Source organism: Epargyreus clarus, unplaced genomic scaffold (assembly GCF_041222505.1).
Source record: "Epargyreus clarus isolate Ecla_fem2 unplaced genomic scaffold, WU_Ecla_fem_2.2 ptg000023l, whole genome shotgun sequence".
In the NCBI taxonomy this organism is placed as follows: Eukaryota; Metazoa; Arthropoda; class Insecta; order Lepidoptera; family Hesperiidae; genus Epargyreus; species Epargyreus clarus.
In genome coordinates, this window is record NW_027332230.1 from 15,023,679 (window position 1) to 15,045,170 (window position 21,492).

At 39.4% G+C, this 21,492-nt stretch overlaps 1 protein-coding gene across 1 annotated transcript in view; it reads right to left on the reverse strand.

The window, feature by feature from the left end:
• LOC140751671 (proton-coupled amino acid transporter-like protein pathetic) overlaps window positions 1-2,403 on the reverse strand; it is a 46,581-nt gene extending 44,178 nt beyond the window's left edge. The window contains exon 1 of the mRNA XM_073085658.1: window positions 2,264-2,403. Within this exon, the coding sequence (XP_072941759.1) occupies window positions 2,264-2,277 (14 nt within the window). The 5' untranslated portion in view covers window positions 2,278-2,403. The remainder of the gene's footprint in view (window positions 1-2,263) is intronic.
• Between the last annotated feature and the right edge of the window lie 19,089 nt (window positions 2,404-21,492).

Here is a 21,492-nt window from a genome sequence, read left to right on the forward strand (position 1 = left end):
CCGAAGAGTGAATTACACATGGATTATGCATAAAACATTTTGAAATGATGTCAATTGCGTGCACTGTTCAAACCGAATCTCGGTTACAAAGAATTAAATATCCATTGTTTTTTAATTATTTGGAATCCTTTGTTACTTTGTGCTGTTTATTGCGTAATCCAATTTCTAAATACTAGAAATTTCAATCTTTGGCAGGCCAAAATTAATGAAATTAATTATTATTAACAGGCATAAAATATATTTAGATGTCGAATAAATTACTTTAGAAAAATTATTCGAAATTTATTATGTCACATTACTCAGCAAACCACATACATAATATGTGTAAGTTTTGCCACGAGGAGTTTTATGTATTTTTCCGGTCTGAGAATTTGACCATGATATCATTAATAAATAATCAATGAAATAAAACATAACGTAGTTTACAGTTATGTAGACGGAAATCTATAAGGATCACGTTATCTCTTAAGTAAGATATTAGTAAACAATGCAATCAATGTTATCTGATACACACGTTTTGATTACAAACATCGTAAAAAGTAGAAGTAGTGTACGCGCGTAGATAGCGTATATCTACTTATAGTCTTTCAATAGGATTCCCCTTGTTGTGGGTGTCAATCAAGACCCACACTAACATGCAGAATATGACAGGCCGATCCCAAAAGCCTATGATTATTTAATATATTGAAATGAATTTATATTTTAGTCACAATTTCCTTTTACACACACTTAGTTTAATCTACATAGTTTGATTAGAGCATCATTGCACACTAATTTTGTATGATAGATACTACGACTCAAATCTTTCCGACAATCCTATGTAATTTTGCGTATGGGAAATTGAAGAGTAAAAGTAAACTCTGATATTCCTGCTCAATCCCTGCTATCAAGCTGCACTTCTGACCATTGACCTGAGATGAACAGTTGTTGTGTGGGGAATTCAGATATTACGTGACTAAGTGTGAAACGTCGTGTTTCGTTATTATCAAAACACCACACAAGCACAGACTTTACATACGACGCGACAAATTCTCTTGACTTTTAACAATTGTTTCAAAGTTATTGAGATTGTATCGTTCTAATTCGAATTCTTATTGATATTTGATGGAATAAGTACTGAAGTTATAGCTCCTTTGGAACAAAACTTTTATCAATATTATATATCGATGCTTGAAACATCGTAATTCAGTGAAATTAATCAGAAGTGTAAGTGCAATTTGTTACATTGGAGCGATTGTTAGTCTAGACTAGTACAGCACTCTATTGTAAGATATAATTAAATTAAATTTAAATAAATTAAATTATTAAGACACTGAAACGTAAATAATTTGAATAAAATAAACAATTTAATTAAATAAAAGCAAATATATCGTTTGTAAATTTAAAGATGTCACTAAATGTGATGCTTTAAATTTATGTATCGGTGCTGTCAGAAATCTCATCATCTTATTAGCTGTGTGTATTCATCGTCTTCTCTGTAATCTTATTAGATCTGTGATAACTAGCGACATTTACAATATAAATTGGAAGGGAGTCGAAGTACGACGCTAAGGTTTAATTGCCAAGAACTGTGAGCAATGGTGCTTTAAACTAGGTGTAACCTATTTACGATGGTTCAAATTAGTCTGAAGTAGCTCTAGCTCTACATGTACCACTAGGTTAAGTTTGTCAGTGTATAAAACATTTTTTTTAATATGTGTGTTATGGAGTTACTTTCGCCGCTTCTTCTCCATAACGAAACGTGAAGTGGTGGTAGAGTTGTATTGACATTTAAAATGTGCTCTGTAAAGAACCTAATTAGAATTAAAAAAAAGATGATTTTTATTTAGGTCTACTCAATCCCAAATGTCTATTTAGCTTAGCTATTTTACACACATATTTGAAAACTCTGTAGAGAAAAGAAAGGTATATAGATTTTCTCGCGATGTTTTATTTCAGCGTTACAACATATGATTTTAATTTCAGTTACTCAGAAAGTTATTTCTAATTTGCACATAACATTTTTTTGTATATCAAATGTTATCCATACACAATATAAAAAGGTTCAACTTATATTTTATTATTCTCAAATAACAATGAAAAAACTGAAGATTTACACTTAGGATTTGAAACCCAGACCCTCAACGTGAAAAGTTAAAATTCATATCGCTGAAGCTACTTTCACGAAATGAACGATTAAAAAATTTAAAATAGTTTTTGAATAATAGTAAAAGGCAGGTTTGTTTATGTGTGTAAAACAGTGTTTATTAATTAACCAACATACCAAGTATCCTCCATCGTGAATCCTTCAAACACTTACACTAACACACTTAATAGAATTCTTGAAAACACTTCGCGGATACACTTTTAGTATATCGCATTTTCCTCGACACAGCCAGCGGCTACAAACAATTGACGCGGATGGTAGATATCTCTCTGCGCTTGTATCGCAGAATTTCATTAAGTGGCTACTGTGACCATGATTCATTTTTGCGTGGTACAGTATCTTTTTATGAAGTATTTTTATAAACAAATTATCTTTTTAGTATTACTCTACTTAATAATTCAATTGGATTTTTGACATGGGCCATCAAGTAATTACAGTAAAATTGTACACTTGACAGATACATAACGAAGTAGCCAAACATTCATAACATAGCCGAATTTTATTACATTTTAATGCACATTCGTGACGTCATTTATATATTATTTTCCAATTATTTATATACCCTTATGCACACTACACGAATACAAAAATCCTGCCCACCTGTTATACTGATGGTCACAGAAGTTAACTAACATGTAAGTACTATCTAATAAGTCTAAGTTGAACACAAGTACCTTACTAACGATTAAGTTGGAACATACGTTTCAGACGGACAAAGTTTAAGTAATGTCTCCCTTTGTATCCCTCCCTCCCTTTTATAGCACTTGTTGTAGATACATCTTACCTTTGTTTGTTATTTGTTAAGAGTTCATTTAACTGTAGGAGTGTTAGGACGGAGTTCTATGTCTGTATCACCTTTTACTTGAATTCGAAGGTTAATTTTTTTCAAGCGTATGTATGTCTCATTCTTTGGAATGCTCTGCAGGTTTAGGCTTGATGGTTTTTAACATATGAGGTGTCGTTGGTTAGCTCTAAATTTTGGAAGTAACAGACAACATTTCCCGGTAGCAGTTTTTGTTTTTATATTAGTCCCCTAGCTATGTCAACTTTTGAATGGAGTATTTCCTCATTATTGAAGGAGGTCTGGCAACGAATCCACGACGCGACTTGAATATGGATTTTTAAGGAAGGTTAGTATTTCGAGGTCCAAAATAGTTTATAAAGCCGTCCATAAAGTTAAATTACTGTTCAGTGATAACAACGGAACCGACAGTTTAACTTGCTCTTCGAAGCGTAGAAGTGTGTGTGAAAAGCCTTAGTATTCCATTTACCTCCAGAACGCGCGCAACGTTGTTTAACTTTGTACAGCGATACGATCGACATATGCTCGCGTGTAACACATATTTAAGAATAAAATTATTTACCAGTTATATAATATCTTTTGAATACAGCAGTGGAAAATAAGTCATAAGATAAGATAAATAGATATTGTGATGTAATCGTCCTCTGTAACTGTGTAGCCGTCCAGTAGAAGATAAAATGTGATGTAATCTTATCCAGCTTCTTAAATATCATTTTATAACTTAAAGTGTAAGACGAATCATCCGATAATACTTAAGTAGTTATCGATTTATTTATTACGAGAAATTGATAATCCAATCAAGTTTAAAGGAGAAATATTTTGTCCCGTTCATTTCTTTATTTCATTTGATAATGATTCAAAAGAAACTTTATTCCACATTTTGCGCATTTCAGGTACAACTGAGTAGGCACGAGACAATTTGGACCACGCGACCGACGATGTGAATATATTAAATTTAGGAGGTGCGTTCGAGAGTAATTTTACCAAGTTGTATTTCGTTAACTCACTGGACATTGTCTGGCAGGAGGAGGAGAATAAGAAGGATCTAGCCTATACTCTTTTGCGCAGGCTAAGAGCAAATTGGTTGACTACCGAGTTGCATGCCTAATAATAATAATTGATAAAATAATTTTAGACTTTTAATAAAAAAACATTTCTCTTGATTCCACCGGCGAAATTCGTCTAATAACTTTGCCAACTTCAGCTCCTTGTTTCTACCAGTTATTCAAACGATATGGGAGTTCCATTGCTAAATTTATTTTAATTTCGTTCTAAGTGCAACAGCACTGTTTGTCCACATATCATTTCATGGGCTTTTGTCATAGAGAAATGTCATGCCCTTATGTCACACCACATTGCGTAACTTTTCCAATTATGACAAGTGTTATTAACACAAGATTTTTTTATAAACGACAAAATCACCAGCGATACTAAACGACATGTCTTGTTAAATTGGTATATTATGTAACATGTCCTTGTTCACTCTTAAACTAATTTTCTTAGTGAACAATATATAATTTAGTACAGTATAAATTTTTTCAAAGCAAAAAATACATGACTACTTATTAAAAATATCAAAATAATGGTCATCTCAAAATAAATCATGAGAATTATACGATATTCTTTAATTGCTCTTCATTATACTTTATTTTTCTAAGTTATTTAATAAACTGATACCGTTGAATAGAAAATATAAAATTCTATGATAATCATTATAAAAGCTATGTTAATTTTAATTACGGAGTTAGTTATAAAGCAATTGATTACGCAGTTGATTTATTCAATTCTAATATAAATTTCCTTTCTCAAATAAATTGTGTTTAAATGAAGCGCAGTGAAGAATTATAAAGTCATAATTTACAAAAGTGTACTGATATAAAAAACATCATACTTAGCACATGTATGCATCTTAATCTTTTTCGTTATCTGATGTAATTAGGGCTGTTAATAGTAAAACACACGGCGAATTAGAGCTAATAGAAGATCCATTTTTATTATTTAAAACAAAAAATGCGAAAAAATTACAGTGATATATAATTATTAATACGAGAAAATAAAGTTTATGGCTGGAAGAATTATTTTGTTACCAGACAGTTACAAGCATATTGCAATTATTTTTGCAGAAATTTTACTTCAAACGATCTACAAAGTGTGGCATGTCGAAGACGATCTGAAGTTATGACGTCATATTTCTTGACTGTATCACACTAAAAGAAGCAGTTAGAGGAAGAGATCTTAATAAATCTTTTAGCCAAAAAAATATTTTCTAATATACGAGTAATATTGCCAGCTCCGCCGAATATCAATCGTTTCTCTGCTTTCGCCTCACCCACCTTGACACCGCACCACACCACACCACACTGCTTCGTTACAAAAATAAAATGGCTAAATTTCATGTTTCCGCTGAATGTTAGCAATATGGAATTTATTATACATGAGACTTTATGACCTCGTTAAAATATCCCATATGCGTTAGAAACTAACTTTCTAGGAATCATAGTAGCAGCGTGTTGGAGCACCCCTGGGGAGAAAACACACTATCATTATATCCAATATCAGTGGAACACACATTAGTTGTATGCATTTATATAAGATAGATACATTTGTATGCATTTATGTTAATTATACAGAGTCGCAGTAAGCATAGTGTAGTGGTTTGAAATTCAACCTCTAAATCTGGATGTGGAACGCATCTCTGATTTTTCGGACCTGCACATTAGAAATTTCACGTCTAACACCTATTTTTTTAAAAAAGTGTTCGTGTTTTTGCTGAATCCGCATGGTTTAAGCGCCACAGACTTTGAGAATGACCGGTTCCTAGGATCAGTAATGAGTTAACGAATTATACGGAGGGAAAATAAAAGGAAAAATTATACGACTTTTCTATTTAATTATACCATCTGGCAGCCCTGTCTGCTCGTTTGAACACGCCAACTTGCGGTCAGACAGAAATAAATGAACAGCTCATTTTCATTCATAGATTCGCAAGTAATGATTAATGTTCTTTTTGTGATAAAGGAAATTAATGACGGGGATTATGCTAACCTGCGTTCTTTGTACAATTATGATAATGTTAATTAAAAATAAAAGTATAATACGATTTTTAACGTACAAAAAGTATCTTTGGGATGTAATGTGACATTGCTGATTGAAAAAATTGGTCAAGTGTGAATTGGATTTACTGAGGGTTCCGTGGTATTACTTTCGATAGTAGTATGTTCAATTTGTGTATGTGAAGCTGATCACTGATGTTTTGTTACTCCTGAGGATTAAAATCTCCATACAGATAAGGCTGTCTATACGTTGAAAGGTGCAGGAACAATGGACTCATTCTGAATAGACAGAACTACGTAATGAATATTCGCCGTACAGACGAATCCGTATTTGTAAAATGAAAAAATATTCCTAATTTGATTGCATCTAGTTAGAAGGAGAGGCACTTCACTTTCAACGCTTTTGTAGTACCTAAAGTTCAAATGGATTTTTCTGATTTTCATTTTACTTAGATAGTAGCGATAGCTTAATGGTTGAAATTCCGTCTCTCAATCAAGGGTCCGAGGTTCGAATTCCAGGCATAGTTTTGATTTTTAAAGTTATTTGCGTATTCGAAATAAATTATCACATACCTTAACGGTGAAGGAAAACATCGTAAAGGTAAATCAGTACGCCCGAGACTTTTTTAAAAAAGTTCTCAAAGGTGTGCGAAGTCTACCAATTCGCACTTGTACACCGTGGTTGTTCTGAAGCTTGCCCAGCTGTGTGGGAGTAATGGTTGATGACGATTTTATTTATTTTATATAACTACGCTCATAAGAGCTTTATTTGTGGGACTGATCGCGTGGTTCCATCTCGCAACTACCCAGAATGACAGTGATTACGACATGTACATGACCACTAAATACTAAGTAGATTGTCTATACTAATATTATAAAGAGGAAAACTTTGTTTAACTACTGGACCGATTTTTAAATTTCTTTCACCATTCGAAAGCTACATTACCTACGAGTAATATAGGCTATATTTTATATGAAATATATTTGGTAAATAAATTTTGAGGCGCTACAAAGTTTGACGGGTCTGCTAGTAAGAAAGATATACAGACGAAGTCGCCGGTTACAACTAGTCTACGAATATTCGTAGACTAGTTGTAGTTGTACGTATATACGTACATAATGTGTTCTCCAACATTAAACAATTACGATAAGAGTGAAGCTATGCAATTACGCCGTAATTAAAACCTAACCTATGTTATTTTCTTATCACGATCGCAGTTGTTAATGTAATAACGAAAGTATTTAAGAAACATTATAATCATTGTTATCTATATTTATATTATATTTCCGAATGGTCGTGTTCACAAAATTTATAAAGTAAGGAAGAAAAAATGTTTAACATAAAGTTGCATTTTTATATAAGATTGTTCAGTCGTATACTTTTTATTCAGAATTCCCTTCGTAAATGGAAATTACCAAGCGTTTTTTTTAACTCCTATTTTACTCTACCCGCTTGACATATTATATTTCAAAACAACTTATTACTAATTGGTAATAAGTCGTGGATGAAATATAATACTTTTTCTCCTCATATTCGGTCTATTCTTATATTAAGAATGTCTTTACAAACATTACTATTTTAATTATTTTCTTTTATAAACTGTTAAACTTTTATGTCTTTTAAATGTCAGACTTAGCCAAATGGAAACATGGCCGGATTTACCTAGTTCTTTAAATAAGACGAATAACTATAGTCTTAGCTTGGTAAATAATCCTTTGTCTTGAACGGAAGCAATTTGGTTCCCTGTGTTGGTTCCCCTTTCTACTTAATACCGGCATAAATTCTCGGTAAGAGACTAGTGCCTGTCAGCTTAAACGTTGGACTCTTTAAAACAAACAAAGTTTTTTTTTATAAACATCCTATAGTTTTACCCGCGTTAAAAAGAAACAGGGGCACAGCTAGTTCTAAAATATAAGTAGCCTAAATTACTCCTTATTACGTCAGCTACCTGTCAATAAAAGTCCCGTCAAAATCGGTCCAACCATTTCAGAGATTAGCCAGAATAAACAGATAGACAAACAGACAAAAATTGTTAATAAAAATATTGTGGTGTATGTACCGTATGTATATTCATATATATGTAGTAAAAAGCGGTTATTTCAATATTAAAAACAGACGCTCCAATTTTATTTATATGTATAGATAAGTAATAAATGCAGTCCACCTCATAGTAAGTGACTATTGCCGCCCATGGCTCTCTGTAATAAACCTTAGATAAAAATAGTATCTTACCTGAGGTCGGCCACAGATTCGTTAATCAAGGACTAAGTTCAAACGCTTCGGATAAATGGTCTCTCTTGCCGCATCTTTCAAAGCTGAGCACAACATAACATAACACTGCTGTTATTAGGCAGGAAAAGCGAGGTATTTATAACGCATATGATTTAGGTATTAAAAAGAATCTTTTTTTAGAAGAAGTTTCGTGGTTGCAAAATTCGTGTTTAAAAAGTTATGTGGAAAGTCTAATACTTACATATTAATAAACTTGTTTTTATTATGAAGCAAACTTCACAAAGAATCCTACATGTCTGAGAACTTCAAAAGTTCTCATAGGTATGTGTTGTGTGATGTGAAATAATATAAGTTTCTTTTTCATTTCGCGGCAACTTATGCCATGTAGTGAGACGGTAAATGAATGAAGATATAGCCAAGTTGCAAAAAATGTAGGTGTTCGGAAATTTTATCTAATCTATAGTTTAAAATAGCTTACATATTGAAATGGTTATTAAAAGTCTTTGTTTTATTTGTTTTGTGTATGAATATGGTGCAGACGTTTGTTCAATTTATTCAATACATTTATATACTTGCATCTTCTTCTTCTTCTTCTTCATCAACCCATTACTGTCCCACTGCTGGGCATGGGTCTTCTCTCAGAATGAGTAGGATTAGGCCATAGTCCACCACGCTGGCCAAGTGCGTATTGGTAGACTTCACATACCTTTGAGATTTTTTTTTATACATATCTCAGGTATGCAGGTTTCCTCACGATGTTTACCTTCACCGTTTATACAAGTGATATATATTTCTAATACGCATATAATTTTTTGAAAATTAGAGGTGCGTGCCTGGGATTTGAACCTCGGACCCCTCGATCGAGAGGCCGAGTTTCCTAACCACTAGGCTATCACTGCTTATGCTTGCATCGTAACTTATAAAAATTATGAGTAATAAATAAAATTTTCTGTGGTTACAAAATTTCAAACTGGTTAAAAAACGTTAGGCGTCTTTTAAAACCTAACTCGAAGAGCCTCGATTAAATACAATTTCCGTTACCAGTGCTCGCCATTTCCGATAAATGCTGAAAATACACTGCAATTTCCTCTAACGCGGCGAAAGTGGTATGAAATAAAATTCACATTTCCTAGAAAAAATAGCTCGAAAACTATTGTAATGATTTTATAAAATTTGTAACATTATTTAATGTTTTTCTGTTATATTTGACAACTCTAGATGAATTAATCTTTCTATTGGGTTACTAACTTGATTACCTTTAGTCAAAATGTTAATTGTAATGTACCGACATTTTTTTAAGGTTGTCTTTACGCAGATTATATGATAGGCTCTCAAAAAAGATTGATTAGAAAATCTGCCACGAAACGAGAAGGTTCTCGGGTGATGAACTCAAAATTATCTTACAATAACTTAAAATAAGTGAAAGTGAAGTGTAATTTGTAAGAGTGTTGAAATATAGAATATTATTTTAACCGAGGTGTTTTATTATTCTACACTATGTTAAGCAATTATATCTGATGATTCAATATACCAATATTTTTAAAGAAGCCTTTGTGGTTCGACTCCGCAAGCACCTTCGCCACACCTGTTTCTGCCTATTAACAGTAGTCTTCAGCGGTGCTATTTTCCGGATTGTGGGGTGTGGTAACGGAGACATACTTTCCGAGGCGATCCAGTTACGCCTCAGGAGTAGCGGCGCGTCTGTGGCTGACCTCAGATAGGATCCTTATCTTTGTGCGGATAGCATTAGATTCTTGTATTCATTACAAAACGGATTTGTTTTTTTCTATAAAACCTTTTTTATTGGATACTTTAGGACTGTGATAGTTTGGAGAGATAAATATTTTTATCGGATCGAACCTTTAAATGAAAGGAAAAATTCACAACGGTTACAGTTTCATTTTATTTTCTGTCATTGATAAGCGGCAATAATAGAAAACAGGTAACTAATATATTCTTACGATACTTTATAACTTAAGTAAAAAGAAAAACACATAACTGTACCAAAAGGAAATTGAGAAATAAAATAATATAGTCCAAATGGGACCATTAAACAACCTTCCTGAAAGATCTTTAAACTAAGGGAACTATTTCCCTAACCATTAATATGACCTATAGGGACTTGACGAAGGCCCATCCCTTGGGTTTTAGACCCTTTATTGAATTCTATGAATGCATGAATAAGCTGAGGATGTTAAAGTTACGAAATCTTATTTTAATTATATTATTTGACATTGAGTTTATATCTGTATGTATGTATGTAATCGCGTTTTATTACACCATTTGTTTGTTTTTTTTTTTTCACTTGACTGTTTATTTGAGATTATTTTTATAGAAATTTGAACTGTATCGATTCCGTTATCGTTAATATTTTTAAACAATATTTGCAATATATAATGACGATGTTTCGTTTGGCGAAACTTTGTTTGAAGTTGTGGACTTGATCGATACTATTGACTTATTACACAATGCAACCAAAAGGTTAATCGAAAGGATAATGCTTAACCTTTAATTAGGCGCGCGGGGTCTGCGCGACCCCAAGTGATTTTCAATTCTAGATAACATTTTGGTTTTTTACGCTAGCAAGCGGAAATTTCTGGTAGCTTCCTGACTCCTTAGTCCCACTCGCCTCAGTGATTCTCATGCAGCAGAAATTATTAGATTTGCTGTAAATTCATGCTTGGGGTCGCTGCGACCCCGCGCGACTATCAACGTAGTTCAAATTTAGTTAGGCATATATTTGAAAATTATTAAATTTATGCATTTCTTTCATTTATTTTGTTTATTTTAAATATACGCAACTGTATATTGTTATGTTTAAACAGTTTTATTGTTTTCTTATTATTATTTTTTTACTTTTATAGTCAATTACATATTTTTTGGCAAGCATATGGATGTTATGATTTTCGTTATTTTCAATATGTATGAGCTTTATAAATATTTATTATTATATAATATAGAAGTAGAAAACAAGTATAGCGACCATTTGATGATAACTGGCCACGATCGCCCATGGACATCTGTAATCAAATCAGATAGGTTAGGTGTTCTACTTGAGTTCCGCCTTAGGTATTTTTCGAAGCCTAAGGACTAAGTTGGAATACGTCGTGTAAGTGTAATCTTCCTTACGTCACTCTTCAGACCCGAAAACAGCGGCGTAAACAGTGTTTTAGTACGTAGAAAAAGGAGTGACGGTATGCCTGCGAAGTCGAACTATGAAGGGTCCCACCACCTTTATATTGCATTGTATTATATCTTTCTGCGACATTTGGCACAAGAACAAGCGCCACAAATACTTTTAAGATATTTTACATTATGTCTAACACCAAAACCGGTAAAGAACATGGATGAGCGGGATTAGAAACTCCATCTATGTCTTTGAAAAGTCGTGTATCTGATTGCGAAGTTTCAGGTCCTTCTACATCTAGCAGATGCTAAAAAGTCATGAAATGTGGAAGGTATTATATCTATCCACGCTAAAATAATATAAAAACAACTTTCAAGTGACATAAATGTGTCAAATTTATATGTGATGACCACATGAAAATCAATATTGCGATTTTCAACTAAACTTATACTCACGAAAAAAATATTTTATTTTTATTTACTGTTCGAATATTTTAAATATTTTTTGCTAATTTCTTAAAGATAAATAGTTAAGTAATACATTAAAAATCAATAATGTTAATACTTACTTACTTAAAATATTTTTTATTTAACCGGAAACATATTAGGGTAACTATCGACCCCGCGCGACTAATAACGTAACTTTTTTGGCGCGCCTAATTAAAGGTTAAAGCCACACCGCTGTAACATATCATTATAGATCGTATCGGTTATAAATATCGTTATTGATACTCCTTATATAATTTAAGGAGACATTATATAACACATATGTCATATAATAAGGGAGACTAACCACCCAATGAAAAGTAACCACCGTCGCTTGGACATACTTAATATTATTTGAAAAAAAAATCACATTACTACTGTTGAAAAATTAGTCTTCTAATAAAAATATGGCAAGTTCCATTGAAAGAAAGTTCTGCGAAGTCGTACATAAAATAATCAGTTTATTATTTTTAGTAGTTTATTCTTTCAAAAATATTTTATAAAATCTAACCTTCAAATGACTGGGAATAAAATGTCTCTAGTTACATTTTATAAATTTCATCACATTTCACTTAATGTAATAATACATTAAGTGAAAAGAAAATTAAATCTCTTTGAAGTTTATAAATAACATAACATTTAAGAAATGTAGGTGAGAAATATTACGAACCTAAAGACCGACTTGTTATGTTCACTTGAGTTCAACGTAGGAGTGTAGTGTAGAAATTTCGAATTAATGGATTATTTTAAATTTTATAACTTGTAAGAAATAATTCCGTTTGAGATCATTTTACTTAATTTGTTGTTAGAAACTACAATTTCTTTTTATAACGTAACCGCATTATTTTCACCGTCAAGTAAGCCTCTGTTAATGGTAATACCTTAAATTTAGTTAATGTGGGTGTGGACTGTGGACCTAAGAAGTAATTATATTTAAATTTGCCATTTAGACGATGACATCAAACAAAAATAAGGTTGTTTTAGTTTTTATATTAATTTAGCTTCAGCAGAACTATCCACCTACGTATATCTAATTTATAAATACTATAACAGATGCAATACGACTGACTGACTGACATTGGGCTGAAATTTGGCATGCAGGTAGATGTTATGACGTGGGCATCCGCTAAGAAAGGATTTTGGTTAATTCTACCCCCAAGGGGATAAAATAGGGGATGAAAATATTACATCGTAACGCGAGCGAAGCCGCGGGCAAAAGCTCGTTAGTTATACAATTTCAACGATATCTTTGGAATCAAATCAGCTTAAAATCAAAATTAAGTTGCTCGTATAACATCCTGAAAAAATATGTTCTTATGAATTATCCCATCAAGGTCTTATATAAGTTATGTTTATAACGTAATGGTGCAATAAATTAGGGGGAAGAATGAAGGGGTAAGTAAGGAGGGTTGCACTTGGAAGCTCGTGTGGTATAAATTGTAAACACTTCGGTACTAAATGAAGCTTTAATATAAATAATACATTTAACAGTGTCTCAGCGGTGTTGAATTATTCATATCGGATTTATTGGTTAATTTGAAATTAAAATCTAAACATAGTTTTAATGCTTTATTTAAAAAAAACACATTTCCAACATGAACACCATCAATTTTTATACAAATATTTTATATTTTATTTACAATTCATGTTTTAATCATATAATAAAAATAGGTAAAGTTAGATTGTAGATAGAAGAATATATTAGAAGGATTATATCGTAATAAGTGGAAAATATACAAAGAGTCATACTTTTGATTCAATCTTAAGAATCTATGGATAATTATACTAAACAATGATGTTTAACAAACAAATTGGAAAATATTAATCAAAGTATAAAAGGATGATTTTCGACACTTAGGAAAAATAGTTGGCAAATTTTTTCATATACGTATTTAATAATAATGGTGGAAATCAATGCCTACAAGTGAGATTTTAAAAAGGTTGCAACCAAATATATTTTCATGAATATTTCCAAGACTAAATGACAATATTATATTTTATTAATCTGTAGATATCAGGAGGCACGGCAGTGCCTCCGCCAAGTCGAGCCAAAAAAAGCGGCACGGCCGTAGCATTCTTTTCTCGAAGCAATTCGGCCCATTTTTGACCCCCTGTAACTTCGTTGCATATATATGATTTCTCTAACTATAACATTAAAAGCGATTAAAATACAATTTCATAAGTAAATAATATATTGATATTTTATTGTAGACATATAAATTTGAAATTTGTTCTCTGTACCTACTACTTACTTATTTTACAGTTACAAATACATCAAGAGTTGACGGATTAGATTTTCCATGCTAATATTTTACACATCTAATAAAATAGCCATTGATCTTGAGTAGTGATTAATAAAAATACATGCTTGATTAGTAAATTGCTTTGTCGTGTGTAAATGAAACATCTTTAAAAAGGTATTAAATAGAAACTGAAACAATACAACTTCATTAAATATGAAGATACATACTACTAAGCATATACACACTATTTAGAATATGTACTCTAATTAGTTATGTCGTATATCATAAACAAAAGTGTTACAAAATTTCAAACAACGATATATGTAGATTTGAGGTATTTTGTATTATTAATTAGTGCAAAAAATCTTTTTTAAATAAAAAGTATTTTATACCAACTAAAATTTTCCATTTATCAATCAAACATACAAGCAAGCAAGATGGTCGTCCTATGCCGCGGCGTGACTTCGCCGCATGGCGCAGGGAATACGGGCCTCGAGGGATCCCTCCTTACCCGGGCAATCTCCTCAGTGGGTACACTGCCCACCGGTGTTGTGAGCTGCCGTGTGGCAGCGGTGCAGCAATCGGTCCTAACGTGACCTGTGCTAGGCTGCGTGTGCAGATTTTTCAGTCCTCCAGATGGTCGGAGGACACCTGCCCCTCGAGTTCACGAGGGAGCGGGCGACCGTCGGGGGGTCGAGCGTGGAGGGGCGCGAAGCCTCTGAGATGGGCATGTGGTCCGTTGTCGGCGCGTGCGTACATACGCCGCGCCAACCCGGCCACAAACCCGTCTATGGTCGGAACCTTGAGGTCGCGCTCCAGCACGTCGTTCCGAACGTAACGTCCCGCCCCCACGATCGTTCTCAGGGCCTGGCTCTGCACAGAACGGATACGCTTGCGATTGGACTCTGACACCAAGGCATACCATGCTGGTGCCGCGTAAGTTAGGCGTGATCGGACGTACAACTTGTACACCCTTAGTTTTGTACGGGTCGGCAGATGAGATGCCAGCACCGGTCGGAGCATCGCTCGTGCAGCACGAGCCTGTCGGATCACGTGGTCCACCTGGGGCTTCATGTGCAGCGAGCGATCGATGTGACATCCCAAGTACCTAACTGTGGGCTGCCAAGCTACTTCCCGATCACGGAAACGTAGCGGCGGCGGCATAGTACGCCTGCGGCTGAAAAGTGTCGCGACCGTCTTACCGACGTTGACGGCCATGCGCCACTTGTCCAGCCACTCTGGGAGCAGGTCCAGCAAGCGCTGCATCCTGCGTGTTGCTAGCACAGGATCACGAGAGGACGCGAAGTACGCGCTGTCGTCCGCGAACAACGCGAGTTCCACGTCCCGTTCCCATTCCACGAGGTGACCTTCGAGGGTGGGAATGTCGTTCGTGTAGAGCGCGTAGAGTAGTGGCGAGAGGCAGCTGCCTTGCGGCACGCCCGCACGTATTGGGCGGGGGTCTGAGGTGGCGTTCTCAACCGCTACTATGAACTGCCGCCCATCTAAAAACGACGCTATTAGCCGCACCAGCAAAGCCGGCACGGGCGACTCCAACAGCTTAAAAACGAGCCCAGGATGCCATACGCGGTCGAACGCCTTCTCGATATCGAGAAAGACGCCGACCGTGTGTCGTCCGTAATTGGTCTCGCTTGTAAGATGGTGGATCACCCGTGTCAGCTGAAGCGTTGTCGAGTGGCCGGCGCGGAAGCCGAACTGCTCGTCCCTTAAAATAAGTGACGGTTGCAGTCGCTTCAACGCCAGCCTCTCAAACAGCTTCGCTATGGTGGGCAATAGCGTGATGGGACGGTAGCTGGCCGGGAGACGGCGGTCTTTCCCCGGCTTCGGGAGAACTATCACCTTCCCCAACTTCCAGATGTTAGGGAAGTAGCCCGTGCGAAGTATACCGTTGAAGAGCCTAGTCATGGTGACTACGGCTCCTCTTGGCAGCATTGCCAACGCCATATTCGGCACACCGTCGGGGCCTGGCGCCTTGCGCTTCGGTAGGCGCAAGGCGACCTTCCGCGTCTCCGTGGGGGAGATGAACTCCAAACCCTGGGGTGGCGGTGTCGGACGCCCGAGGAAGTCCTCTACCCACGCCTCTACGATCTCGTGGTGTTCGGCGGCGGCGGCGGATGCGGGGTGAGGAGAGAATTGCTCTTCCAAGTGCTCCGCATGGATCTCCGCCCTGTCCTTAGGTGCATAGCACCGCCTGCCGGCCCCATTTAGGAGTGGGCAGGCGGGTGCTTTGGCTCGGGTGAGCTGCCTGCTGAGATGAAAGAGTGAGGTCTCGTGTTCGCCAGCCTGGTCGACTCTCGCCTCCCAGGTGGCCCCACGATACTCCGCCATCTCAGCAGTCAACTCCTCCGCCACTGCGTTGAGGTCACGCTTGACCCGGGGGCAGCGGGTGCGCGCCCATAAACGGCGTAATAAGCGCTTGTACGCAAGTTTCCTCTCCAGGTGGGCTGGGAGCCGCGCGCGTCTGTTCGTCTTCGGTTGGAGGGTGGTCGCTGCGTCCAGCGCCTCCCGGACTGAAGCCGAGAAGGCGCTGGCCGCCGCTTCCACCCCCTCCGGCGTGTGCAGCGAATGGGTGAGTTTAACGCCACCCATGGTGGCTTGAAAAGCTCCCCAGTCCACCCTTCGAGTTTGGCGCTGGAAGGCCACTGAATCGGCCCCTAGGCCAAGCGTGATAAGTATGGGGAGGTGCTGAGTGTCCAGATCATACAGCACCTCCACATGGACGGGACAACGGAGACCCCTATGGAGCACTATGTCCAGGACATCGGGACGATGGGACTCGTCCGAGGGAATGTGCGTAGGTGATTCTGGCCCAATCACCTCGTAGCCATTCGCCTCAGAGTCTTCGTACAGCTTGCGTCCCACCTGGTTGGCGATTCTGGATCCCCAAGCCTTATGTTTGGCATTGAGGTCGCCGGTCAGTAAGGTCGCAGCACCATCGTCCAGGATGGTATGGATGTCCTGCGGGTCAAAGAGGGGTCCAGGCGGTCTGTAGGCCGCAAAAAGTCGCAGCTCCTGGCCCGCCGCACTCACCACCGCCCCGATGGAACGGGTGTGAGTGAACGGCGGGAGCGGTAGTACATCGTGTACCACATCGCGACGAACCGCTATGGCGGTGCCTCGATAGGCCGTGCCCTTTGGCGATATTTCGTCGCGGCGGTACACGAAGTAATTGGGCAGCCGGAAGTCTTGGGCCGGGCGCAGTTTCGTCTCGCCCAGGAGCACCACGTGAACGTCCTGCTCCTGGACGAGACGCCTGAGCCCGTGTTGTTGGGGGACGATGCCTCCCGGGTTCCAATACAGCAGCCTAAGTTGTACTGCCATATTGGAACCCGAGAGTGTTCGATATAACGTTTTTGATCGCCCCTACAAGGTCTGGGTAGCGCGCAATGGCCTCGCTGATGGCGGCTATTGCCTCCACCAGTTCATCGGCCGGCGTATTGATCCCCAGAGCCTGTAGGGGGCGAGGAGCGGGGGTCGGCAAGTATACCGTCCTTGGGCGCGGGGTGGGACTCGGTGGGGCCGTGGGGACTTCCGGTTCCCTCTGCGACTTCTTGCCTTTGCCCTTACCCTTTCCCTTATGGGAGGAGGAGGCCGCCTGTGCAGCTACCGGGGCTGGAGTCGGTGCTGGAGGAGGTGGCCGATGTTCTGCCGGAGTCGGTGCCGGTGCGGCAGCGGACTGAGCGCTGGCCACCGGAGGGCGCGGCTGGGATGCCGCTTTCGGTTTAGTCAGCGGAGGCCGCGCAGCCTGTGTTTCCACCTGCTGCTCGGACCTCCGCTGGTGCCTTTTGGCCTTCCTCCTGCTGCCCTGCGCCCTCGTGCCGCGCGGAGCAGGGAGGTTGGCCGGCGCCATGAGTGATGCGCCCTCGGTGGGCGCGAACTCCTCCACGACTCGCTGGGGTACTGGTTCCCTGGCGGCGGTCGCGGATGGCTTGCGGGCAGATGTTGATGCTGGGACGGGTGGACGGGGCGGAGGGACGTTCATCCCCCTGACGCGCGCCATCTTTTTCAGGTACGCACACGCCCTGTTATTGGACGTGTGCGCCCCGCGGCAGTTGACGCACTTAGGGGTCGCGTCCCTCGGTTCGGGGCAGTCTCCGACTACGTGTGACCCCGCGCAGCGGACGCATCTGGCCGGCCGGTGGCAGTTCACCGAGGAGTGCCCCACCGCCTGGCAGCGGTGACACTGGGGGGGGCCGAAACGACCCCTCCACGCCTCGATGACCACCCCCGGCATGAACAGGAGCTCGCTTACCCCGTAGAGGCGCGCGAGCTCTGCTTCGGCCATCCGGTCCAGCTGCACGTAGTACACGCAGCCGGGCTTACCTCGCCTTGGTGGTATATGACGGGCGAAACGAGCCGGGAAGCCAAGCCTTTTTAGGGCTTCGGTGACTGCATCCGGGTCCGTCACACTAGGCAGGCCTTTGACTGCCACCTTTGTGGGGCGGTCATCCTGCATAGTGTAACAAAACCAGGAGAGTCCTGGTTCCGTGGCGGACAAGTCCGTCAGGTACCGTTGGACAACCCGGTACTCATCCGCCGTCACTGGCATAAACCTTATGCCCTGTCCAAAGGGCCGCGCGTTAGGTGCGTGACCCAGTTTGTCCCGCAGCGCCGCGAAATGGGAGGGCCAGTTCGGCATCCGCTCCACCACCAGGGGGGGGTACGCCTTCCCGGCCGCTGCAGCACTCGAGGCCTGCTGGGAGGGGGGGTTACCTCGTGAAGGTATTGGTGCCTTCGGTGACGATGTGCGCGGGGGTGCTGGCGTAGTCAGCACCGCGGCATAGGACGTCCCTGGCTGCGGGTCCGCATACGACCCCAGCCGTGATGAAGCAGCTACGGGGGACGCGGGAGCTAGGGGCGTCGTTGGTCGGATTGGTGGGGTCGCGGCCCTGGGCGCCGGCGACGGCGTCGCTGCCAGAGCGGCATAGGACGTCGAGTCCAGCCCGGCGTCCATGGTCGCGATCCCTGTAGACTGAAATTGGGGGGTAGGGGAGCGTGGGGGAGTCCTGTCGGTGCGTGTGCGTCTTACCACAAACACAGCAGTATCAGCCTCCACGCCAGCGCCCTCTTCCTTCGCCTCTTCATATTCTGATTCGGTTGGAGTGGATGTTGTGCTCGAACTTAAACTTTCATCATCCGCGGCGCCCACTCTCATGGCCTTGGCCGGGAGCTGTTGCGTCTCGGGGGATGATGACGCCTCTCTTGGCTTTTTGGGCGGTCTTGCGGTTACGCCGGCTTTTCCCGTCATGGGTTGGCCGGCGAACTTTAAGGACCGCCCAGTTCCTCCTCTCACCACGATATCGTCGAGCTGCTCCCCCAGGGGCTTCGAAACCGGGACGTGGGCGCCGGTGAAGATGTCGCGCACCACGATCTTCCTGGGGGGCAGTCGGGATGGTTTCCTGAGCTTCGCGGCTGTCCCGCTCGCTCCTTTTGCGTCTCCCTCTTCTGAAGCTGGGATGAGGGTAGGGCGAGAGAAACCTCTTCCGTCTCGCTCGCCACTGCCCTCTCCCTCTTCTGCGGCCTTGATGAGGGTAGGGCGAGATCTTCGTCTTCCGTCCCGCTCGCTGCCTCCCTCTCCTTCTTCTGCCTCCATTCCGAGGGTAGATCCGGATTCTTCCGCCACCGCCTTTTAATCTTCAGCTGATTTTCTTGCGAGGTTCGTCCCAACACCGGGCCCCTTTGCCATCAAAGGGTGGGTGTTGGGGCGGCCAAGTAAGTTTTAGCCGGGCTGTGCCGGCGCCGTCACAATGCGCGTGTGGGGGGTATGTGCACAGGCTCCAGATGCGGTGCCGAACGCAGTCGCAGGAATCAAACATATTAGGAAATGATAGACATACGACGTATGTAAGCGTTATACCGTGCAGTAGGACTACCATGAGTTTACAAAAGTATTACTCGCTAGCGACTGGGTAAAATAAATGTATGAAAAATTGTACAGCGCCTCTGGTGGTTACTCGTAGAACTAAAATCCGTAGTGACGTAACTCGATACGTAAAAAACCTATCGAAATCAAATCGCTAGCGAATGTCATTATGATCTATTGCCATACAAATTCGGTCCCATGAGTCATTAATTTGACAGACGTTGTCAAGAAATACCGTAACGATAGTAGTTATGTTATTCACTAGCAAAATGACAATAGTTTTCTATTTACCATTTCTATAGTGGCGTTTCTATGCCAACTCATGGTAATGCTACAGGGTATCTAAACAATGCGTTGCTAAGCAGCTTTATGGTTTGACACCAACAAAAACAGTTTTCTTCGACGTGTATTTATTACAACGCTCCACAATTCGTAAAAGTTAATGTAGTGGAATTATTTATCTAGTACGGTTAGCAATACGCACGGCCAAACGCTGTTATATTACTACAGCTGAACAGTTTCTCTCTGTATTGTTTCTTGACCCTTTATATATATATACATATTTTTTTTTTCAACAACAATATTATTTTAATGTCGATTAGCAAACTAAGTCATTTGTAAGTATGAAGTGTTTTTTAAGCCAGTGACGCTATCATCGCGTATCAGCCAGCATGTAACGTTCATTTCACTAAGAATTATTTACAATATTAAACCGTAGTGTAGTTGATGGACAAATAAATAATACACATAATAATAGACATTTTAAAGAATGAGAACAAGTATTCCCTTATAAAAAATAAGTTATTATATAAAAGGTTTACACACAAAATTGTATATTAAGTAGCTATTATAGTTATAAAATTAATTGTCGTGCCAGTTATTTGGCGTGTAAAATTAGGAATAGAAAATGTTAACAAAGCAAAAAAGAAAAGGTTTAATTTAATATTAATTTCTTCCATTTTCGGACGTAATTAAATACAGACTTACCCAAAAACAGACAAGTACTTTTTACATAGGATTTATAAAGCTAGAAACTCCGTGAGTAAGCAATACATAGTTAAATATTGTATTTTTAAACATCATATTTTTATTCTATTTTATCTATATTATTCGTTGTCACAAACATTCAAAGCAATTAAAAATACATGATTTGCGCGTCTGATTTCATTTATGTACAAAGTATTCAAGTACTATAATAACAACAACACATAATTATAAAGAGCTACTATCTCATAATAAGCAATAATATATTCTATAGCAATACACAAATTGTAATATACAAAATATATTTTATGTTTTACATTAAAATCGTATACTGTTTCGATTCGGGAGCGTTTACTGCGAATTGTTATTTAATATAGAATAATTTTGATCCTTTAATTACGAAAAATATTAAACATCTTTGTGGTAACTACTATATCATACAAATTTATTTATAGTTTACAGTTTTATTACACAAGATTATCTAATAACAATAATAGATAGTATTTAGTAGAAGTACTTTTAATTGAATTTTATGTAT